Below are 22,826 nucleotides of genomic sequence, written 5' to 3'. Positions count from 1 at the left end.
TACTAGGCTTCTGGAGTGGCACGCGTCCGTCCGGGTTTGCCTCCCGCCGGGATCACGGATCATGGATGGATCCATGGGGCGTAGTCTATCAGTCCGACTCCAGCTGGGTTTTGCCACTGGACGTGCGTGCCCCGGATCCAACATCCCCATTCATCCGCATTACTCAGTATGGATAGTATGGATGATCGGATGCGATCTTCGTTCTTTTTGTTTACTGGCGAGTCATCTTGTCATACTCTTTCCATATTTTGGGACTCTGGTATCATCAGTGGCAACAGATCTTCGGTGGATATATTCTCAATTGAGAGGTGAAAAAAAGTACTACTATGACATAATATGTACAACGGATGGGCCCGCAATCATTTCAAAAAAGTATACTCCAGATAAGAAAGAGAAAAGGATCAGCTACACTGGCAGCAAGTGATTACGCCTTGGGCCGAGACAGAAACGGATGTTTCAACGCCTCTGTCGGCGTGCACCGCTTCTCCGGATTGAGGTTCAAGCATCGGTCCAGTAGATCCACAAATTGGGCCAGCTCTTTTGCCTCACTGTCTGTCATGCCTCGTGTCTCCTTGCCTCCCATTAGTCGGGTCTTCAAGTCCCGCGTCGGCTTCTTGAAGTCCAGCACCCGCGTGACTGGTCGCCCGGTGATCTTATCCTCTTCCATGCTCAAGAAGTTAAGCATGTCATCGAAGTGCATCGGCGTCAGCGACCCTCGCCGCAGCAGCTTCGGCGGATATTTGCCACGGCATTCCATGATGGATCGTAGCATCTGGTTGTTGTTGCGCCCCGTAAACAGAATCTTGCCCGTGTACAGCTCGAACAACGTGCAGCCGATCGACCACACATCAATGGCGTGGTCGTACGGGATTCCCAAAATAATCTCGGGCGCCCGATAGAATCGACTCACGAGATACGGTGTGATCTCGTTCTTCGTCGCCGGGGATGCCGACCCCAGGTCGCACACTTTGAGGATGTTGCGTTGCTCGTTGACCAAAAGGTTGTCGGGCTTGAGGTCCGCATGGAGAATGTTGCACTTCCGCATCAAGCTGAGTCCCAGGAATATCTGCTGGGCATACGCCCGGATGGCTCGCAGGTTCAAACCAACGTCGCGGCCGAATTTCTTCAAGACCTCCCGCAGGTTCATGCTCAGGTTCTCAAACACCATACACAGATGTCCCTTGTGGTCAAAGTACCGCTCAAACTTGATAACATGCTTCTTGTCCTCCGGATCGGCCTCGTGGAGCTGCTCCAGGATGCCGATTTCCTTCATGCCCGCCTTCTTCATCGTGTCATTTTGGCGGATGATCTTGATGGCAACCAAGCCACCAGTCTTGGAGTCCGTGGCGCGTACGACCGACGAGAACATGCCTTTGCCTAGATTCTGCTGCACATGGTATCGCCCGTTAATCAACTCACCCAGCCGGACATTGTAATATCCTTCCGGGTCGTCCCAGTTGTCCATCATACTGATGTCGAGCTCTTTGGGCTGCGGGACTGCCGACTTAGCCGATGCATGCGTTGGCTGCGTAGTCTCCTGCGTGTCTTCAGCGAACATATCATCGTCATCATCCTCTGCGAACATGTCATAAGGATCCTTCGCTTTGGGCTGAGGCGGGGGTTGAACAGCATCGGGGAGCAGGATGTCCTGTCGGGAGGTTTGCGTCTCGTCATAAGACGCCGCAGACAACTCCTCATTAGCACCACGACTATCATGCCTCTCCCTCTCCGCTTTCATGTCCAAGGTAGGGTCGTAGTCGGCTGCAGACGGACCATCTTTGTCCACACCGTTTACCGGTGCGCCGTTTATTAAATCAGCATCTTTGCCTACTTTGAAGTCAGAGAACAACTCCCCTGGACTATCAGCAGGTGTCTCAGGTGCTGACAACGGTGCTGCTTCTGTAAATGAATATGCTGTTAGCTACAAATTCACTCACTTCAACACGATCTAGCGGTCAGAAACTTACCAGAAACAGCACTGCCTGATGCGGCAGTATCAGCACCTGGAGTGGACGAATCACTACTGCCTTCACCGATGTGAAGTGCCTGCAAACGCATCGGGGTAGCTTGGCCGCGGTATTTAGCCCGGATTGCTTCACGTCGTTTGCGACGGGCCTCTAACTGGGCTGCTTCGTCAAGGGGTTCGGCCGGGAGTTGTTCGTCGTGAGTTTCGGACGCCCCATTCACACTAATGTCATTAGCTTAGTACCATCTACCGACTGGGAAGACCTACCTATCAACATGGGCATGTAAGGTGGCAGAAGCTTGCTGCACCTGAGGTTTCTGAGTTTCAGCATCTTGCTTAATACCTTGAGCGACGACTGGAGTGTTCCCTCGCTCGCTCACTGACTGTTCAATAGAAGCCCCCCTCCTGCGATTCCGAGAGGCAGTACTCTCATCTCTTGGAGACTCCCACTCATCTCCGGAATACTGCTTAGGCTTGCGAACTTCGCGGTACGGCGACCGGCTCCGCGTGCGCGCGCGTTTCTCTCTGCGGCGATCAGATTCGTCGCTATATCGAAGGCCATCGCCGTAGTGCTCTTCACGGTCGTAGTCATAATAGGAAGGCCGTGCGCGTCGGTCGGGTTGACCTCGTCCGTAGTACCGGCTGTCATCGTATCGGGATCCGACGCGTCGAGGCGGTTCGTGTCGGTATCGCCGGTCGTCATGGTCATAATCATCATAGTCATCGTCCCGGCGCCGCTTGTAGCCTCTGTAATCGCGGTAGGGAGAACGGGACCGCGTACGCGAGGTCGACCTGGTCCTGGTCCTCGATCTCCGGTGGCGTGGCGATCTGCTCCGCGTCACGGATGCAGGACTAGCTCTGGTGGGACGGTCAACGATGCTGCCATTAAGAGGAAGTTTCGACGTAGTTGCCTTCGTCTCTGAACCTGATTCGATGATCTCACCCTCTGAAGGGGTCGATGGAGACCTCGACCTGCGGGATGCCATGGTGGTGGTATACGACCAGGCTCACTCAGGGATCCTGAAGATGAACTAAAAAAAGGTATGGGCTGGCTCTTCGAGCAGCTTCAGAGACAAAAGAAGTAAGTCCCGGTTAGCAAGAACGTTTCCGACGAAGCGTTATTTGGGAGGAGTGTATTGAGAAAGTCCAACCGGCTGAGAATGCCACGGCCCTTGCCCTTGACTACCGTCTCAAGAAAGCATGAGACAGTGTTATTATGTGTGATTTTGTTTGAGGTTCCCTCGGATCCTTTTGTATTTCAAAAAGTAGATCGACAGAACCAGGATGGATGGGGTGAAGGATGGAAAGACTGGATGGATGGAAACTTGGCAGCGATATGAGGTGCGAAAGCAGCCAAAGTTGGGATGGGGAGATGCCCGGGCGGTGAGGGGCGGCCGCCGAAGATTTTGCGGCTAAGCGGAAAGGAGACTAGTGGCCCCCCGCGGGACAATCGCTGATAAGCAGCCGATTTTTTGCGACGCCGCGATTCTTCCCCTCCTCCAAGACTCGCAGCAAGCGCCACTTCACATCCTCTTCCTCCACGCTCACTACACTTTTATCCTACGACACAATGGGTGGTCAAAGCAGAGAAGGTAGGATGCTACCACCTATCTAGACGCTCATCTTACATAACCTCATACTGATCCGCTTTCTGCACAGGTGGCAAGGTCAAGCCTCTCAAGTCCGCCAAGAAGGACAAGAAGGAGCTGGACGAGGATGACCTCGCCTTCCAGGCCAAGAAGAGAGCTGGTATGTTCCCCGTTACATGCAAATCGGTGGTAGTCATTTTGCTAATCATAGTGGGCATCTACAGAGGAGAAGGCCAAGAAGGAACTCATGGAGAAGGCCAAGGGCAAGGGCCCCCTGAACACTGGTAACCAGGGTATCAAGAAGTCTGGAAAGAAATAGTCGGACTGTGGGCTTGAGGTTCTATATGTCCTCACGAGATACAACGAGCTACGACCCACAACTCGGTGTGGAGTATTTGCATATGCATTGAGCACTAATACCATGAGCAACCACTTTTCTTTGACACCTTTTCATTTCATACAATAATGCACCTTTGGCTATCCACCAGAAATACCATACCGTCAATCACCAGGATCAGCTTCATGATTAGGAGCCCCAACAAGCGGAAAGGGTATCATTGCGCACGGCACAGTAAGAAGATAGCCCACTGGCATCGTTAGGAAGAAGTAAACATAAACCCGCTGTATGCTGCCCAAGGGTATTCGCAACGCTCAAAGACACGCCCCGGCCAATATCCAGCAGCAGGAAAATCTGACCAAAGGATGGTGAAAAAGAAAACAAACAAAACGACAATGATAGAGGATACAAGGGAAGGGAAGGGGATCCTGAAAGATACCCAGAAAAAGAAATCCAATGGCCACAGCCGATGCTCTTCAACTAGTCACTCGTTTGACCCACAAGCTACCCCCACCAAACCCAAGATCGTCGCGCTTTTTCCAAGCCCTGAACAGCTTCAGACCAATTTCGTGCTCTTCCCGCTTGATCTCCGCAAGTTCTGTTTCAAGGCTGGCCACCGTCCGCTTCACCTCGTCCCTAGCTGCCATGTCGTAGGCAACAGAGCTCGGCTGGATCACTTGAGTCAATTCATAGATGATTGTTTCGACGTTCGCTCTCCGGCGCGTCAGGGTGTCTTTGCGAGCCTCCAACGTCTGGATGCGGTTCTGGATCTGTTCTTCTGGTGTAAGTTGTAACTGATCCTTCGGCGGTTCGGCTTCAGCGGCCTGCGCCGGCGTGGGCTTTCTGGTGGGCTTTTTTGCTGGCGCAACGTTACTAGGTACAGGTCGTTTGCGAGACATGATTGATGGGACGTGGTCAGTGGACTGAGATGCGGCGTCTATGCTACCGCGTGCACTTCCAACGGAGCTGGCGGTTTCTGTAGGTTCATATGTAGTAGCGCTGAAGCGGCTAGCAGGTTGTTCGGCCGCGTCATCAGTTGTCAACTTCAAATCAGCCAACGATGACTCCCAGTCATCTGGTGCGGGGAAATCAACACGGGGCGGCTCAGCACTGCTGACAATGCTCGGAGCCGGTTCCTCCGGGGTACGTGTTCGGAGATTATCCCGGCTCGTTGTGTGCTTAACCCTCTCCGACGCCTTTGGCTTGGAATCACCAGCCGTAATCGTGGTCACCACAGTCGGAACAAACCCGCAAGCGGCATAATCGGGTGTCGTGTTGTGCGCTTCCCTTAGCCGATCGTTACTCCGAGACATATGTACACGTGATGGTGATTTAGCCCTCGGCCTTTCCTGGATGGGCGCTATTATCGGAGCTCGTCCACTAGGTCCCTTCCAGGGCTCGCGCACGCCAGGTGGGAGCGTATTCTCGGTTTTGGACAGCCGGGTGCGTGGCTCCGATAGTTTCCTTTTTGAATTCAGATGATCCTTGCTCCAGCCAAAGATATTCGAGCTATGGGATGAGGTAGGCTTTGCCGAGATTTCGGTGCGGAACGAAACGCTGCCAGGAGTTGTCTGGCCAGATCTGCTGAAGTCGCTGGGCGTCAGCTCCCCAGACAAGTCGTCCCATCTGGATGTCTGGCTTCTTGAGGACTTGGGCGTTTGTAGCCGGTCTGCCTGCGAGTTGGCGCGCTTGCGCAAGACGGGCAAATGGCTAGCGAATTTGGTGTTCTCCTTGTTCTCCATGGATCCGGCGCTCGAATCGAGTATGAAGTCGTCTTCTATGGGTGACACACGCGAGCTGTCGCGACTCGCCGGTGGGCGACCGAAGGAGATGGGCGAATCAGGGGGCGAGATGCTTGCACTTTCGGGTCGATATAGGTCGTGAGTGAAGGTAGCTGGGTTTAGGAGATAATTATGCGATAGGCTAGCGGAACGCTGGTGAGACTGGTCACCAGTTGCGATGTCGTGGGCATGGGAGGTGGACGCGACCCGTCGACCCGTGTCGGGGCGTTGCGCAGGAAGGAGCGAGTCCGTAGGGTTGCTAGAACGTATTAGAGAACACAGCTACGTTTGATTACAGTCAGGAGAGAAGGATGAAACGACTTACCGGGCAATTGCGGGACGAGACTTGGGATGAGCCAGTGTGTCACTGCTCTGGTTGCCCGGAGCGGGGGACAGAGACCGGTAGACACTATCATCTAGGGTCTTGTCGATCAGTGTAGGCTTCCCGATCACGGGCTTCCGCGAACGATGGAAAGACATCTTCCCCCACATGTTGCCGGTTGGACTCTTGGGTGATAGAATTGGGTGGAATTGAGGGAAGATCGGTGGTTAAACTGATTCAACAAATAAGTATCAGACCCCGCGAGGCTAGAACGAAAGTCCAAAATTCCGGAATGTGACCCGTATCTCAACGCATACCTTTTAAAGTATTTCTAGATCGTGGTGGAATGGCTAAGCAAGGAGTGACACAAAACGGTCGCTGATTAACATAGACGAAGAAAAAAGCAATATAGTTATGCTATGGCGAATAGAGGTGGGTTTCATGCAGCTGACATGCCTGCACGTCAGAGAGTTGAGCTGAATTTGGAGCACAGCAGAACGAAGGGGAGGGGAGGGAGAGAGAAAGAGAGAAGACGAAGAAGGAGGAGAACTAGTGGAGAAGAGCGAGTGAACAATTAATTAAAGGGCTAAAGCTGGTGTTATACTACAGATAAGACCAGGCAATTGGCTTGAAAGAAAAGAAAAATAAATTAAAAACGCACGCAGATGCAAAAGCGAGGGGAAAGAATGGAGAAAGAAGGAAAGAAAAAGAAAGAAAGAAAGAAACACAGCTAATCAAGGTGGTTCTCTCTTTGGAAGCAAACCGGTTTGCCTGCGTACGAGAAGCGGAGAAAAGAGTAAGTAAGTAGCACGTAGTAGTAAAGAAGGGATGAAAATTAATGAATGAGAAATGAATGGAGGCACGGAGAAGCAACTGACAGCAGCAACACCAGCACTAACTAGTAACTACACTACTTGGATGCAGCCGGGAGGATCCTGTTTCAGAGTCAGTCGGTTAGTTGTGGATGGTCCTTCAATTCTAATTTTAACAGCCCCCCATGGTCGAGAGCAGCCCAACGCTCCATCGCAATTAGAGGAGCATCCCAAAATTAGTATAATTACTTTTTATTTAGTATAGCGATCCAGACAGCAATCTCCGTTGCACAGACTCTCAAACGGTCTCCCAGTGTCCCAGGAATGGTCCGATCAATTGATCTACCCTGCCTTAAGATTCTTTGGGTTAATCGTCCGAGCAAAGATTATCCACAACCAACAGTAGTAACTAGTAACTAAGTACTCTTAGTAACGGAGTAAACAAACACCTAAATAAATTATTCACTGCCTGACTCATCAGGCATGAACAAAACATACTATCACGTGTCGATAACCCCGTGCCGTACCGTATCAGTACCGTAATCGGCCCTGTTCTCCGCACTCAATCCCCCTTCACTGATTGGCTCTTCTTTACAACTTCGTCATGATCGCAAGTTCCGCGGCTCTCCAACTCCAGCATCATCATCATCTTCATTCCATCACTTTCTCTATCCCCCTCACCTAACGTTGACACACATCTATACACAATCTCCACTCAACTCAACTCACCATGTCTACCCCAGGTAAACCCCAACTCTACACCACTCCTTAAACCAACAATAACAATCAATCAATCAAACTAACTAACTCCATCCCTCCAGACGAAGCTGTCCCGCAGCCCGCCGAAGTGTCAGTTGCTTACTATCCTCACCACCACCACCAACATATCACCCTCTCCTCTACTCTACTCTACTCTCCCCGAGGAACCCTCACTAACAAATAATCACTTACATCCAGCATGACAATCGCCACCCCCATCAACCTCATCCTGCTCTCCCTCTTCGTCATCCTCGTCTACCTCCAACTCCGTCCCAAAGCCCCCGTCAGCCTCCCCAAGGGTCCTCCCCCCGTCGTCTTCCGCACCTTCACTCCAACCACTCTCCTCCCCTTCAACGGTGAGAATGACGCTCCCGTCTACCTCGCTGTCCGTGGTCGTGTCTTCGACGTGACTCCCGGCAGGAACTTTTACGGACCGGTACATACACCACCCCCCCCCCCCAAAAAAACAACCAGTATCCCCCTCAAATAGAAGGAAAGGAAGTAACGATACTAATGAATATCTATGAAACGTGCAGGGCGGTCCCTACGAGAACTTCGCCGGTCGCGACGCTTCCCGCGGTTTGGCCTGCCAGAGCTTCGACGAGGAAATGCTCACCAAGGATCTGAAGGGTCCGTTGGATGATCTGAAGGATCTGGATAACGAGCAGTTGGAGAATCTGCAGTCGTGGGAGGAGCGCTTCTCCGAGAAGTATTTGGTTGTTGGGAAGTTGGTGGCCGAGGGAGATCCGGAGGCTAAGAATGCTTGATTTGCTACCCTTTGAATGTTATATGGTGGAGTGGGTTTGATGGGCTGGGATGGTGGTGTGGTGGATTGTGGGTTGGGATGAGCAAGAGGGCTAGATAGATGTACGTTTGGAGATTGTTCCAAGGGAATTATCATCGAGTTCGGTATAAGCGATTCATATCTTATTTTCAAAAGCGTTGGTATTTTAGTCATGCTGATTGAGGATCCATTCAATTCAGTTCAATGGGTTTCGGGATATTAGGATGGTATTACTGATACGATCGGATTATTGTACACTTGGTTGCATTGTTCGAAATATCAGTAACTACTAAAATTTATTACTTGAAGAATTCCACTTCCACTATTCATCCTTTCCTTCCGTCCCCAACTTTTGCACCAGACAGGTTCCAGTGAGTATCGTAAACCGTCTCCACCCCCTCTCAAGACCCGCAGTCATTATGTGATGTCATAACGTCGTATCCCACGAACAACGCCCCGGGAAAACATGAATAACAGTGAAGGAAAAGTATCAGAAGCCAGGTTGGGCTGTTCACAGTTCGACCCGCATGCTCGAGGCAGCATGGGATCCCTGCGCCTTGGCTTTCTCAGCAGCCTCAGAGCCCTTGGCCTTGGCCTTCTCAGCGGCTTCCTGGCCCTGGGCACGACCACTGGACGCGCCAATCTTCAACTGGTCTAGAAGCCACTGGCCGGCCTCTTGCATCTTAGCGAAGATAGTTCCCGAAGGAGACGAAGTGCCGTAGCGGAAGTATTCGGCATTACGGCGAGCAGCGGCGCGAAGTTCGTTGATTCCGGAGCCCTGGTAGACCGGGATGCCGTACGAGTCAAGGTAAGCCTTGAGGTCGGAGTGAGTCCAGGTGTCGAAGGCGGAACCCTTGGCTGCATCGGTGGCCTGCGCCATGTAGGAGGTGGCCGATGCGAGGTTTGCACCGCCGGCCTTGGATGCCTTGGCGTAGTTGTCCTGGGCTTGCTTGACAAGCTCGTCGCGAGTGATGTCGGCGCGGTGGGCTGCCTTGGCGTTCATAGAGGATAGGTACTTCCTAGATGTATGTTAGAATATTTCCACAATGATGTTGAATCTGGAGGGACTTACTTCAGGTGCTCGGTGTCCCAGGTATCAAAGGTCCAAGCAGACCAGCCAGTGGCTGCCTTGTGGCTGTGGAGCCTCACCTTAGCAAGGAGCTCGTCACGCTTGCCGCTCTGAGGCACAGGGACTCCGCGGGCATCGAGGAAAGCCTTCAAACGCGAGTCGGACCATCCTTCAATGACGGTGTCGAAGCTATCTTGGAACTTGGCCTGAGCAACATCTGTGGCCTTTTCGTATTCGTTACCAGCTTTGGAGGTTGCGGCACCAATGATCTGAGTAGCGGTGGACGAGATGGTGGCAGAGGCCTCCGAAGCCTGACTAACCAGAGAGGCGCGGTGCTTCCTCGCCAGAGCCATGAGTTCATTGCGTCTAGATCCCTGGGGTACCTTGACACCGTGCTCATCGAGGAACTTCTTCAGATCGGAGTCGGACCAAGCCTTGAACAGGGCATCGCTCAGAGTAGCCTGCGCAGCTTCCGCGGACGCGGAGGCAGAGGCAGCGATGCTCTTCGCATTCAGACTGGCCAGTCGAGCGTTACGGCGAACCGATGCAATAAGTCTGTCGCGTGTGGTGGGCTGTGGAACCGGCCAGCCACGCTCATCAAGCCATTCCTTGAGATCAGACTCAGTCCATTGCTCATATACCCAGTTACCAGGATAGGCGACAGCCTCTCCAAGCTTCGTGGCAATAGACTCATAGTTTTCGCGAGCAGTTTTCAAAAGCGTGTCACGCTTGCGAGGCTGGGGAGCAGGAATACCATGACGGTCAAGGAACGACTTCAACTGGGAGTCGGTCCATCTGTGGAGACTATTAGTACATTATAGTTACATGGAAGACAGCCTCGCGTGATCTTACGTGTCAAAGAGCCATTCCTTAGCATCATGCCAGTGATCATGAGAGTGCTGTGTAACATGTGCCAAGGGCTTTTGGACTTTAGCTTCCCAGTTGGACTTCACAAGGGACTCTAGATCCTTGCGATCGGCCGGCGATGGGTACGGGATGTCTATAGACATTGTTAACTATGCAACAGAGAAAGATATATACGGGAAGGAAAGCATACCATGATCAGAAAGCCATCTTTCTAACTCGGTTTCATGCCATTTGTTGTAAACTGATGGATGTTAGCGGTTGTCTCGGCATGGGAGCAGTCAAAGCAGTCAATGGTGTAGAGGTTGACATACCAGCCTTGCTAAACCAGCTGGAAGCTCCAACCGCCTCAAAGGTTGCGAGCGCAAATACCAGATACGAAGCCAAATGAAGCTTCATCCTGGCGAGAGGTAGAATTTATATCGAGCGTTGATAGTTGTTGTTGTTGTTTGCTTATAGAGTCAAGGTCAGCCCTCGTTCTACCACGAACCAAGTAAAGTATAAGTGAGAGCAACTTACAATTGTGAATAGTGAGATCTTAAGCAAGAGAGATTAAGACCACAACGTCCCGGGATGAAGATATTTATTGGTCGCAGAGCTGGCGATCTCTCGTCACAAAGAAGAATCAGGGAGGCGGCGCGGGATGAGCGTCGAGTGACGTATGACGAAGAGCAGGCCAGCTTCCCCCAATTCTGGCGTCATCGATGATAGAGTGGCCCATAGTTAGTGCCCCAGCTGCAGTTGAGTAAGCTTTGCTGGCTTGCTGGCTGACTCCATTCACTGTCCGGTCCTTTGTCCCACCGCCTGCGACCGGGGGGAAAACTTTCGTGACTTGGTTGACTCTGTGAACAAACAATAACTAACTATACATCAAGTATACTATTGATGTTTCTTAATGCAAGGCACATGATCTGCCGCTAACTCTTTAGGGCGATCGGCCCAGCCTTGCCTATTTGGGCAATGCGGAGACGGGCGATAAGGAGAACAACTGCTTAGTGATGGCTAGTCAAGGGAACTAATCTGCTAACTCATTCCTCACTCCTCCTACTTTGGCACTATCTACCCTACTCAACTAATATCTACCTGACAAGTCATCCTCATCCACTTCCTCTGCCACACAGGTCCAATCAACGCGGGTGTGTGCTGGTGGTATGAGAATGTTGTTTTAGGATCCAATAATCCGCCGCTGTCTCGGGCCGCCTCCGCCTTTCCCTCCAAACCGCCCCCTATGCTCGGGGTATATCTAATGGTCTAGCTGTGCTCGACGTCCCGCTTGCTGAATTAATTGATTTGATTCATACTATCTGTCTGGAACAGTTATCTCTGGCTGGTGACAGCCATATATCGGGTATATACGTGGTTCTGTGTGTGCAGTCATAGCTGCTTCTCGACATGGATCTCTCCAATCCGCGATGCGAGCATCTGGCCTCGCCTGATATCAAAAACTTCATCCTCTCCATGTATGTATTGATTTCCAACCATTACCCAAGTCAACTCTAGCTCAAGCTAACTGCATCCAGCCTCATCGTCTTTGGAATCCTCCTCTCCTACACCCCCCAACATGTCCGCATCCTAACCATGAAGACCTCCTTCGGTATCTCACCGTACTTCGTCCTCCTAGGAACCACATCTGGTTCCTCGGCACTAGCCAACGTAATCTCGCAACAACAAAGCCTTCACGACATGGCCTGCTGCAAGGAAGTCAACGGGATGGGCTGTTTCGCAGGGATTCTCGGAATCCTCCAAGTCGGAACCCAATGCCTTTGCTTCTTCATCATGTAAGTCCGGTGCCATCTCCAAACCATCCCACCCTAAACTAATCGCCAACAAACCAACCCCAGCCTATTTCTCTTCGTCCTCTTCTTCCCCCGAAACACTTCCCACCTCCCCAAATCCAGCCCAACCTACCGCACCGCCCTAACCGTCGCCGTCATCTGCATCCTCCACGCCGCCGTCATGCTCATCACCACCCTCGCCGTCGGCTACACCCGCCCTTCTTCCCTCCAAGCATGGTCCAACTTCTGCGGCATCCTCTCCGCCCTCCTCGCCTCCATCCAATACTTCCCTCAGATCTACACCACCCTGCGACTCCGCTGCGTCGGATCGCTTAGCATCCCCATGATGTGCATCCAAACGCCCGGCAGTCTCGTCTGGGCAGGCAGTCTAGCAGCGCGATTAGGTCCGAAGGGATGGAGTACATGGGGCGTATTGATTGTGACGGCTTGTCTGCAGGGGACGCTGCTGTGCTTAGGTGTGTTCTTTGAGTTCCTAGGACCGAATCGGGGACATGGTCATGAAGGACATGATAAGGATACTGAGGTGGTGAGGGGAGAGGATGGGGAAGAGGAGGTGGCGCATGAGGATGATCAGGACTTGCCGTCCGAGGAGACGCCTTTGTTGAGGGATCAGTGATGGACATCTTCATTTGTTTGGCTTTTGGAGAGTCTGGTATATGGTTGGTTGAATGAATGGTTGGAAGATGCAAAAGCGCAAAAACTGTACTTCTTCTGAGATCGTCCTGTTCTGTTCCGATGCCATGTATATCCTACCTACATACCTTGCTTGGATAGACTATACTTCTTGGCTGCAATGTATCAATCGCTGCTGGCGCAGCTGTCCATGATTGACTGTGCTCGGTTCCAGGCTCAAACATGATAGAGAGAAACGGGTAGATAGTATAGTATATATATTAGTGAACAAGGAAGAGAATAATATAAAACTCTCACAATGAAAGGACAGGGGAATATAATTGAAACACAGCAACCAAAAGCAACGTGTCGATCCTCTTGGAACTAATTCATTAACTTCATCTCATGGAAAGCTGTCTACTGGAATGGGCCACCCCTAAATCACCCATCACACACGTCACACCAAAAACCCCGCTAATTCCTCATGTTTCAGATTTAACCCATGATGAGACGGAAGATGTCGTTGAAGACGTAGTAGCTGCCACCCTCGGGGTTGAGAGTGAAAGTCTGGGTGTAGTTCATGGGACGGGGCTCATCATCGACCTATAAGAAAGGCGGAATAAAGTCAGACAAATGAACAGCAAGCCAACCTCGGTTAATCTCGGGGTGCGGGAAAAGAGGGAAGGCATCTTCCGCCAACGAAGACAGGGTACATACGATAAGGGCACCGGTGACCATGACGATGATGCTGCCGTTAACAGAGGGCTGAGCATCGAGAGTGGAGATCTGGTGCTGGACCTTCTGGAAGGGAAGGCTCTGTAATGTGTCGCATCGCATGTGTCAGTCAAGCTGGTAATGGGTCTCAAGCAAAGGCTAGTGAGAAAACTAACGGTCAGCTTCTCCATGATGGGGGCGACGCTCATCTGAGAAGAGGTCTCGAAGGTGAGCATGGAGTTATCGCGCTATCAATCAGGAGAACGAAATCGTTAGCCAAATGAGAGCATACTTTATAGGGATTGCGGGGGGGTATCTAGCGTACGTAGAGACCGGCCAGCTGCTGACGGTCCGAGTCAAAGGTCTGGTAGTAGAATTGCACAAATTGCTCTGTTCGTAGCGACATATGTTAGGCCATGTTATGGGGGGCAGTCTATTTGGGTAGACTCGGGTATCTGCGACGCATATGGGAATAGGAGGGGACTGTCTGATGCGACGATGCATGCAGTCATCTCCTGATTGATGGGATATGGGGGCCAGATCGAAAATAATAATACATACGTGCGATGTTCTGGAAGTCTAAATATTGAAGGCATTGCGTTAGCTTTCATTGTCATGATTATATGTGAAGGTGGTTGTGTGTTTCGCCATGGAGGGGAGCCCAAGAGCCTCAGAGAGGGGCAGCAAAACATCAGATGAGATGGACGGGGCGTCGCATCGAGGAGAGCGACGGCGCAAGAGCGGACTTACCGGCCATTTTGATGGATGTGGTATTTGTGAGATCTAAAAAGAAGAGGATGCAAGGAGATGAGGCAGTGGCAGTGGGATAGACAGGAAGGAAAGAGTCGAGGTTGACATCAACATCAAAAGTATTTCCGTCGCGAGGGGAATTGTGGGGCGCCGCCAGGGTCGGTGCCTTAGCGCCCTTAAGGCAGCAAGCGTGCCACTCTGCTGACTTCTTCCAGCCTCACTTTAGTTAACATAACTAGTACATCTTGTTGACTTATAGTTTCTACATCTGCAACCAAACACCTACTACACCGTAAACTGCCTCCATTGTGATGTGCATAATACGAGAAAAGGTATCGTAGCCCGACATTATAACCTAGTAATATAGACATATCATTCCGTCTTCACCATTCATACCCGAGCAGCCCTATATCACTCATCGTCTGAATCGGCAAACATATCTTCGGCTTTGGGCCGCGGCTTTCGGGCTGGCGGTTGATACTCCGGTTGGGCTGGTGGCTCGGCTGGTTTTTGCGGTTGCTCTTCCGACTCCCTAGGATCTTCCTCTGCAGCAGAATCTTCTTCCATTGGCTCTCCATCCGGCCCTTCCAGATCGCTGTCCTCCATGGGTTCTCCATCAATATCACTCATAGATTCCCCATCAAAGCTCTCAGCTGCTGCTGGTGCAGCCGTCGGCTTATCGATATCCATCCGCTGAGGATGTGTTTCAGACGCTCGCCCAGGATCAAACTTCCCGGAGGTAGCATCTTCATCGACTGTCTTCCAGCGGCTCTTGTTCTTGGAGAATGCACTCGCGGCGCGTTCGGCCTCGGCCTTCTCCCTCTCTTCCCGTAGCTCCTCTTCTGTGAGCGGCGGCTTCTCAAAGATCTGGAAGAAGTGTTCTTGGCTTGACTGTGGAAACACACACCAGCCTTCCCACAGATGAAGAAGAGTGCCAACGCTGCGCTTCCACTTTTCGGCCCTCAATCGTCCCCATCTGAAGTCCTTTTCAAGTCTCCCTAAATGCTCGAACACCTGGTGTGTCTTCAGAGCAGACTCAAACAGCTGTCGGTAGCGCCAAGCATGTCGCACCCCGCTCGTGGCGGAAGATGAGAGGATGTCAGATACTAGATAGAGACCGACTAACTTTGCAGCTGATGTATCCAGATTCTCCTTCGTCGGTGGCCGCCCTTCCTCGGCGGGATTATCCTTGGCTAGGTCTGCTTGTTCCCGCCGGGCAATTCCTGTTTCTGCCTCCCGATCGGGATTCGCTCCAGTGTAGGCAAACGGGTTCATGATGTTCGATACAATCATTTCCACAACTTCGTCAGCCCCTGCGCCCGCGTGCTCAATGGCGAACGCAGTAACTCGAGCAACGTCGCCCTTTCGTAGTTTGGCATGCGTAGTCGGAAGTCGAGCAAGCAGGTGGGTTAGCTTGGCCTTCTGTAAAGGGTTCATATAGCCCAGTCCCTCATTTGCAGCGCCAGGACCCTCTGCTGGCGGTGCACCGCCAAGGTTCCGCCTTTCGTCCTCATAATCAGACATCTCCTCGTCAGAGGAGTCGTAGTCATCGTCCGTTACAAACTCGTCCATGCGTGTTGTATACTCGAACTTGATATGTGCCTCCGGCGGGGTCCAGTTCGCACCACCTTCGAATATAGTGCATGATGGTTGCGGCCTACCCCGTCGATTTGCAGGAGGGCGGGTATTGGTGAGAATCTCCCACAGCTTCCACCTATAGTACACCCCACCAGCACTTCTAGCATTCCAAATCCATGCCCATTTCTCGTCTCTTTGAACCTCGGGTCTGCTCATGAGCAGCGCCTCAAACTCCGGCCCATAGCTCAATAAGTTCTCCAGTGTCTTGTGTATCAACTTCAGTTGTTTCAAGTCTGACGGTGCCTTCACCTCAACCTGGGTGGAAGGACCAGGCCTCCCATAAGCCAATCCGTACGACGATGGTGGTGCGAATCCTCCACGATGCATCCCCGGGGGCGGAGCACGATTGAGCCGTCCGGGGATATCGGGCGTTATGGACTTGGCGCCGAAAGGAAGAGAGCTTGCAGAAGACAGGCCGACGGTGACCGGCATCGTCGAGCCAATAGCAGCAGAGGAAAGGTGTCTCGATATTGTCAAATAGTATCCCCATCCTAGATATCTGTTCTGTAAAGCGCTAACGGTGCTATCGATATCCGAGGCCGCAGACTCATTCGCCAGAGTCACAATGGCGGCTACCGATTTCCGGTCGTTTGTAGGCTGACCTGGGGGTCGCAGGATCTTAACATTATCGACAGTCAACACGGAGGGTATCAAAGACTTGAGCACCGAGGGCGAAGTCCCCGGCGGTAGAGACGCAAGATATAAAGTAGGTTTCGCAGCAGCCCGTTCAGCCTCTTTCGCATCAGCAGCTGCTTCATCCTCATCGTCCGAAGCACGGAAAGCCGACGCGGCAGCCGGTGCAGTATTATCAAACCCCAATACCCCCGATGCCGTATCCCGATTGCGGTGTATTGGCTGGAACCCTTCATGTGGGCGCTTTCTCGGAGGTGGTGGTCCAAGAGTACCAGGACCGCTCAAGCGCGGCCCCGAGCTCGTGAAATGGCGTTTTCCAGGGCCACCAAAGCCTGGGTTTTTAGGCGGGAATCGACTCAAACGTCCATCGGAGGAATGTCGGTCGTGAGCTGGCGAGTCATCTTCGAATGACTTGACGAAGTCTTCGTATACGGCGGCGGTCTCGGCTTGCTCGCGGGCTCGTTTGGCTTCCGCTTCGGCTTTCTGACGTTCGAAGAGCGACTTCTTGGGGATTGCGGACAGTTTGGCCGGAATGTCCGGGAAGCCCTTCGATTTCGACTCGTCCGACATGGCGGCCAAGCTTCAGCGGCAAGAAGCCTCTTGTTGGGGGAGTAGGTGTGTTTGACAGAGGGGGGAATTGGAGAAGCTGGTCGGTCGGTCGGCCCTGGGCGCGGAGGCGGAGATAGACTTGTTGCGGCCTGAGGCATACGTGCATCAACATAGCTGCTGCGACTGCATCTTTCTACATTGGGATGCTATCTGCATGTCTAATTGCGAGTGACTTGTTTGTAGTACTTGCTAAGTATGTTGTTGCTGCAATTTATCATCTTGGACAAACACAGAGAGCCAGGGCTGCAGGCATAACGCTTATTAAATTATCTGCAGACGAATAATGCAATGGTGCAATAGCAACGAACTGACCGAATACAGAGCCATTGAGTATTATCTCAGTGAGTAATGCAACTACGATAACTTGCCATGTTACTAGAGTACAAAAAGAAGGAAAAGCAAAAAAAGATGGGAATGAGCCCAGCCCGGCTCGATCGGACAACCTTACGATCTGGAGTCGCTGTTGAAGTGGTTAGTGGATGTTGGAACCATTGTTTGATTCAGTGAAACTTACTACGCGCTACCAATTGCGCCATAGGCCCATTTGTTGAAGAAAGCTTTCCGTTGGTCAAGCCATATCGAGCTTAATAAAGATCCGTATAGAGTATGCTCGCTCGTCGATTCTTCTTGGAGATAGCATTGAGGTAAGCATGAACGGTTGATAACAAGTGATTACTGTTCGTTCATTAGAATAAGAAATTGCCATAGCGCTCTTATGTTTGGTGATTAATATTGTCTTGCTAGCTTTGGTTGCCCCGCTTTTTTTTTGTCTCAGTTCACGTTTACGCTCTCTTGCTCTTTCACTGTCTACTAGCTCTGGTGGCAGTATGGCAGCGGTTGAGCTCTGGCTTGTGTACTAGGTGGGATTTGTATGCTACTCCTGTCGATTCATATGTTGTTGTTGGCCTTTTTTGTGGTTGTGTCGCAATAAACTCCTCCAACGGAGGAGTCGTTACTTAGATGTGTGGATATATATTCCCGTAGGATCATGCACAAGTCATGCCACCAACCCTCGGCTACCGGTGATTTCCAGTAAACTATACTAGTGGTGATACGGTAACCTAATACCAAACACACCAGCTACGAAGGCACTCTTAATGGGTAGTACCGTGAGTTCTCCATGACTGGTGGCATGCCAAGGCTTTCAAGTTGTAGACCTCAAATCCAGTAGCTTTAGATGGAGTATATATGAGAGGCTCGGATACCAAGCCAACTGCCATTAAATACAGACCATGCTGCTTTGTGCCGGGCGGCCTATGTCCGACTCGTGCACCGAAGGCATGACATAGTGGCACCGAGATCGTTGCCACTGAAAATTATGAGAGCGTAACATAGAATGCCACATAAAGACACCGCTAGACTTGCCTGTCTAGCCAATCCAGTGGTAGTTGGATACGTCGATAGAATAAACCCCAGGACCCGAAAACCACTTCCCCAAGCGCACGGCGACAGCGAACTGTTGCCTGATCAGCAAAGAAATCCTAGTGTACCCCTGCGGAGATATGCGAGACGTATCCATACGGGGATACCAGACTGGCCGGCACACATTATCAGCACACATACACCCCCACTGTTGTTAAGCGTCAAGAAAATGTTCATACTCAGACCGCCAAACAAATGCGAGAGCATGCAAAGCTAAGATGACGATCCTACCGCAAGACCAAAGGAAAGATCCGTGCGTGAGATCGGACAATGGCGATATCGGTGCGTCACTGAAGGAGTAGAGGATGTCTGACGTGTGAACTAGAAAACATGCGCGCCAACTAGTATGCTTGAAGTAAGTGATTAGTTCACCCAATTGCCAGACATCTCTGTAACAAGGTCGAGAAAGAACTCGAACCAATCACAAAAAGCGTCCCAAACGATTCCAAAATGCAAAGACCGTTGAGAGGAGAATTCCGACGACTCCATTCTCAGACAGTCAATGCTGCCCATCCACCAATAGACGTGTAACAGCACAGCGAAACTGAGTGCCTCAGTTCGAGAACCTGCGGGCTCCGATAAAAACCCGCGTGTGTTATCGGATCATCCCAGAAGCACCACTGGGCCGATTACGAGTATCGACAGTTCCACTAGGCCCCGGGCGATTCCTGGTTACACGACCCAGGGACTGATGTCAGACAAGTAGTAGCAGCCTTATGCCAACCCAGGCCTGTTTTCCAACCCAAAGCATTGCGTCCTGACCGGTGGGGGATAATTCACGATCTGGCTTGGAATGTGGACTGAATGGAAGCTCTGGCCGGGCTTCAGACAGAACTTGCGGACTCCGTCGGTTGTAACTGCTATGAGGGTGTAGGCTCTCCACAGAGCGTCCAGGGTACCTGACAGCGGATAACCCAACCACATGGCATACCCAATGTAGGGGGTTCACGATGGTGGGCCATTTGGAACAACTAGTCTAAGCCAGTTGTGAACAGTGAGGGGTTCTGGTGGCTCCGGGTCTTTTCCTTGATTGTTGTGGCCCCTGGTCATCGTTGGTTCCCAGCAGATTGCAGTCTGACTGGTTGATTGTTACTAGCCAGGACTCCACCTTCAGAACCACTGTTCCTTTGAGATCAGTGCGTGGAACCATCGACGGGAAACTTCCTCTACTGTTGTGATAGTTAAACGGTTCAGCCAATCGGGCCGGCCACCAACACCAAAATGAGAGAAGGATGCCGCTTAATCATCTTTTCTTGATCAGAACAAAACGCGGCTTGAACAATGGGCAGCTTCAAGTTGTCGACCGTCTGAAGCCATACTAACAAACAAAGGCAACTCATTAAATAGTAAAACCTCGACCGAGGAAAAGCCCGCCATGTCTGAGACATAGGCACGATATGGCGGCTTTTTTCATGGCCTACTCATTGCCTTGTTCGTCATCATCCAATACCCATAGCTGTAATAAGCCAGTCTGGGAAGCTATGGGATCCTTGTGTCACCATGGCTTGCGGTCTGATTGGATTAGTATATAGGCATCTCATGCTGTCCATGGCAGAATATGTTGAAATCATAGTTTATAACGAGCTGGCATCATAGCTCCGGCATAGAACCCTATCCGTGCTATAACTCGGCACCAATCATTCGCTATGGGCAACTGCGTTTCTTCATATTGGGGGAAGTGGGCGTTGTGTGTACGAGATAGCGAGACTTCAACCCGATCTTGGGCTTCCACAGACTTCAGTGTGAGGTCACTTTTATCCCAGCCACTACCAGAGCAGCCATCGACCGAGCCGTCATCTCCCGAGCAGGGAACAGCGGAGCAGGCAGTGCTCGAAGAACCCCGAAAAGCATTTCATAATCTCGATACTCTTCCTGCAGAGCTATTCGACATGATCGCCAGCTACCTTGACCGGGATGGGCTCTATAGCCTCTATCTCGTCTCCCAAAGGGTGAGCAAACTGGCATACCCGTCCATTCTTGCTTCCTTACATGCCAGGAAACACACGAGGCTCACGCCCATAGAGATCGAAAACATCCACACTCTGGCGATTGACCCCACTATCAATCACCTTCCCAGGTCGTTGCATGTAACCGTGCCCTATATCGGGTACAGTGCTGCACGGAAGGTAAGTTGGGGGCGCCTATCTTATGACCGAAAGGCCCTTCATGAGCTTCCGGAGATGAAAGCATTGAGGCAGGACTTGAATCGGTTAGTCAACTGCAAAGAGTTTCATTTCACACTCACCAGGGCAGGGTCGACTTTGCAGAACAAAGTCATGTACATCGAGGACGCTCTTTATGCGGTCCTTGCTGAAAACACCATCCCGGTCGAGAAACTCATACTGGACAGCAGGGTTGTTAAGTCGCGGGCGAACGAGAAGTCAATGATGCACCCAAATCTTGCAAGGGTGTGGAGGCGCCTGAAGTCGCTCAAGATTACCGAGTCGCCCTCATTGGATTTCTCGAGAGGTACTGCTCTCTCCCACATCCTTCAGCACGCCCCAGAACTTCGAAGCCTTTCCCTTCACAGTCTAGCTGATACCCCTGCACGTCGCTCAACAATATTCAAGCTAGCCAGCTCCGCAAACATACGAACTAACCGACTCGAGAAGCTGAGGCTTTCGTATCTCACAGTTGAGCCGGAAGATCTGATCATGTGGCTGACACGCTTCAATAGTACCCTGAGGATACTGGACCTTCAATCCATTGGCCTGGCGCACGGAAGCTGGGTAAATGTAATTCAGCACATCCTCGACTCATGTCCTAACTTGCAGAAAGTTGTTGTGGACTACCCGTGGGTTTCTGATTGGAACCGGAGTGCCTGGGATAAATTTGAGTGCTCGGGGCCAGATATTCGAATAAAGCTAGAGCAATTCAAGCAGAGCGCCACCGAAGCCAAAATTTAACTTGTCAAGGGCGACGTCCTGGCAAGTATCCACTCGTTTGTGTACAAAAGTACCATCTGTGTATATGATTGAGTTTGGAGATGCTGTCTAGTACATAGATTCCTTTTGTTTGTTGTGTGTACATTTCTGTGAACATTCCCATATTTTCGTCGTGTCTATTGCATGTTTGAGGTTCCGATCTATGTGATGTAAGCTGTCCACCCTTTCGGTGTTGGCTTTTCTTTTTGTCAATTTTTCTTCTCTTCTTTCTTTTTTTTTTCTACCCCTCTCATTCATTGGCCCTTGATTAGATGGTTCCTGACAGGCAGGTACCAGATGCCATGGGTCGCCCACCATCCAGACGATCCCATGGTCTATATGACCGGCAGGAGATCGTGCATGGTAGCGAGCCAGGCTACCATTACTTGCTTAAACTATTGCCCTTAGCATAATGATAATTCAAGGAATTGTGTTCAACCATTGTGTGTGACTGTCACTTGACCTAGAGCCTGTGTGACAGGCCGGAAACGGCGAAAAGAGCGTCCGTCCATTCCTATGATATAATCGCCCGACCGCATGATAACCAAACCGCGTAGATCTTGAAGATGCGTGCATCCTTACCCAAGCCAGGGATTGCGCGCGCCTTTCCGAATTCGGCCAGATAGAGTTTTCCGAGCCATGCACTACTTTCAACTAGGTCCTCGCGGGTTCCACCGGCAGCACCTCACGAACCCTTCTTCAGAGTCGGGCGGATATGACTAGACCCCTCTGTCTCCAGTAGTGGCCGCTAGTTTGGTTGGTCCTGGCCGTTTTAGTTTTTTTTGTTCCTCGTTTTTGCCTCCAGCGAGATAGTCCGCCTCCTGGAGGTTGTCCGAACTCGAGGCGGATCATACCCGATCGAGGCAAAGAAGGTGTGGGTTTCCATGTGTACGGTTAGTTTAGCTCATTTTGGCATATTTGACTGTGGAGGATAGGGCGAATCAAGGGACCAGGGAAGATGAATGAATGGAATGAATGGAAAGAAGGGAATCGAAGTAGAAGAAAAAGAAGAAGCGCCCACAACGCAGAAAAAAAAAACAAAATATCCACCGATCGGATCAGATCACCTATGGAAAGGTCCATACTCATAGACGAGAGATACTTGGAATTAGCGAAGTCATGCTGCCAAGGAACGGGATGAATCCGGAGCACACCGCTTGGGATTAAGGGAAGAAGCGACCGGTGTCTCTGCTGCAGGCGCCTCTGACGACGATGGGGGGAAGGAAGATGTACGTAGTGTAGTGTTTCAGGCCCAAAGTTGCTTCGCAAGGAGGGAGAAGAGAGAGAGAGGAGAGAGGGAAAGTGGGAGTGTGGGTGCGTTACTGTGAGTGGTCACGCCTCCACGCCGGTTGCTTGCCGGGGTACTTTGCCTCATACTTTCAGCGCCGGATAGGGCCTGAAAAGATGACAAGAACCATGGCCAGTGTTTCACGTCTGTTATTCGA

General features: G+C 51.3%; 9 protein-coding genes and 1 non-coding gene across 10 annotated transcripts; 4 read left to right on the top strand and 6 right to left on the bottom strand.

Moving 5' to 3' along the window:
• Positions 1-272: 272 nt before the first annotated feature.
• BO88DRAFT_405799 (putative serine/threonine protein kinase (Prp4)) lies at positions 273-3,307 on the bottom strand. Its single transcript, XM_025706982.1, has 3 exons — positions 2,234-3,307; positions 1,968-2,188; positions 273-1,899 (listed from the first exon to the last, which is right to left on the bottom strand). Exons 1-3 carry the CDS (start codon positions 2,950-2,952, stop codon positions 425-427), a joined length of 2,415 nt encoding a protein of 804 aa, XP_025562190.1. The 5' UTR covers positions 2,953-3,307; the 3' UTR covers positions 273-424.
• Positions 3,308-3,536: 229 nt separating this feature from the next.
• On the top strand, positions 3,537-3,874 carry BO88DRAFT_454682 (translation machinery-associated protein 7; the record flags this gene model as incomplete). The annotated part of the gene is made up of 3 exons (XM_025710821.1): positions 3,537-3,558; positions 3,626-3,715; positions 3,780-3,874. 3 exons carry the CDS (start codon positions 3,537-3,539, stop codon positions 3,872-3,874), a joined length of 207 nt encoding a protein of 68 aa, XP_025562189.1.
• Positions 3,875-4,368: 494 nt separating this feature from the next.
• Positions 4,369-6,165, bottom strand: BO88DRAFT_416145 (uncharacterized protein; the record flags this gene model as incomplete). The annotated part of the gene is made up of 2 exons (XM_025708234.1): positions 4,369-5,932; positions 5,999-6,165. The coding sequence occupies 2 exons, from the start codon at positions 6,163-6,165 to the stop codon at positions 4,369-4,371; spliced, it is 1,731 nt and encodes a 576-aa protein (XP_025562188.1).
• A 1,284-nt stretch (positions 6,166-7,449) lies between these two features.
• Positions 7,450-8,625, top strand: BO88DRAFT_405796 (cytochrome b5-like heme/steroid binding domain-containing protein). Its single transcript, XM_025706981.1, has 4 exons — positions 7,450-7,550; positions 7,629-7,656; positions 7,765-8,002; positions 8,103-8,625. Exons 1-4 carry the CDS (start codon positions 7,538-7,540, stop codon positions 8,331-8,333), a joined length of 510 nt encoding a protein of 169 aa, XP_025562187.1. The 5' UTR covers positions 7,450-7,537; the 3' UTR covers positions 8,334-8,625.
• ish1 (double-strand break repair enhancer MSC1) lies at positions 8,414-11,118 on the bottom strand. Its single transcript, XM_025706980.1, has 6 exons — positions 10,803-11,118; positions 10,598-10,735; positions 10,477-10,527; positions 10,272-10,419; positions 9,423-10,214; positions 8,414-9,369 (listed from the first exon to the last, which is right to left on the bottom strand). The coding sequence occupies exons 2-6, from the start codon at positions 10,680-10,682 to the stop codon at positions 8,862-8,864; spliced, it is 1,584 nt and encodes a 527-aa protein (XP_025562186.1). The 5' UTR covers positions 10,683-10,735; positions 10,803-11,118; the 3' UTR covers positions 8,414-8,861.
• Positions 11,119-11,675: 557 nt separating this feature from the next.
• BO88DRAFT_454678 (PQ-loop repeat-containing protein) lies at positions 11,676-12,695 on the top strand (the record flags this gene model as incomplete). Its single annotated transcript, XM_025710820.1, has 3 exons — positions 11,676-11,743; positions 11,804-12,061; positions 12,125-12,695. The coding sequence occupies 3 exons, from the start codon at positions 11,676-11,678 to the stop codon at positions 12,693-12,695; spliced, it is 897 nt and encodes a 298-aa protein (XP_025562185.1).
• Positions 12,696-12,936: 241 nt separating this feature from the next.
• BO88DRAFT_390638 (nuclear transport factor 2 family protein) lies at positions 12,937-14,233 on the bottom strand. The gene is made up of 5 exons (XM_025704961.1): positions 14,156-14,233; positions 13,731-13,984; positions 13,582-13,653; positions 13,409-13,507; positions 12,937-13,294 (listed from the first exon to the last, which is right to left on the bottom strand). Exons 2-5 carry the CDS (start codon positions 13,809-13,811, stop codon positions 13,187-13,189), a joined length of 360 nt encoding a protein of 119 aa, XP_025562184.1. The 5' UTR covers positions 13,812-13,984; positions 14,156-14,233; the 3' UTR covers positions 12,937-13,186.
• A 302-nt stretch (positions 14,234-14,535) lies between these two features.
• On the bottom strand, positions 14,536-17,049 carry BO88DRAFT_405791 (coatamer subunit protein). The gene has a single exon (XM_025706979.1). It carries the CDS (start codon positions 16,994-16,996, stop codon positions 14,567-14,569), a length of 2,430 nt encoding a protein of 809 aa, XP_025562183.1. The 5' UTR covers positions 16,997-17,049; the 3' UTR covers positions 14,536-14,566.
• Positions 17,050-17,450: 401 nt separating this feature from the next.
• Positions 17,451-17,577, bottom strand: BO88DRAFT_t161. The gene has a single exon. It is a non-coding gene; the product is annotated as a tRNA-OTHER (tRNA).
• Positions 17,578-19,974: 2,397 nt separating this feature from the next.
• BO88DRAFT_70638 (uncharacterized protein) lies at positions 19,975-21,407 on the top strand. Its single transcript, XM_025713071.1, has one exon. It carries the CDS (start codon positions 20,104-20,106, stop codon positions 21,361-21,363), a length of 1,260 nt encoding a protein of 419 aa, XP_025562182.1. The 5' UTR covers positions 19,975-20,103; the 3' UTR covers positions 21,364-21,407.
• The last annotated feature ends 1,419 nt before the right edge of the window (positions 21,408-22,826 follow it).

Source organism: Aspergillus vadensis (genome assembly GCF_003184925.1).
Source record: "Aspergillus vadensis CBS 113365 unplaced genomic scaffold BO88scaffold_14, whole genome shotgun sequence".
Classification (NCBI taxonomy): Eukaryota; Fungi; Ascomycota; class Eurotiomycetes; order Eurotiales; family Aspergillaceae; genus Aspergillus; species Aspergillus vadensis.
Note: the sequence above shows the minus strand (reverse complement) of the source record. Positions and strands in the feature narration are given on the sequence as shown.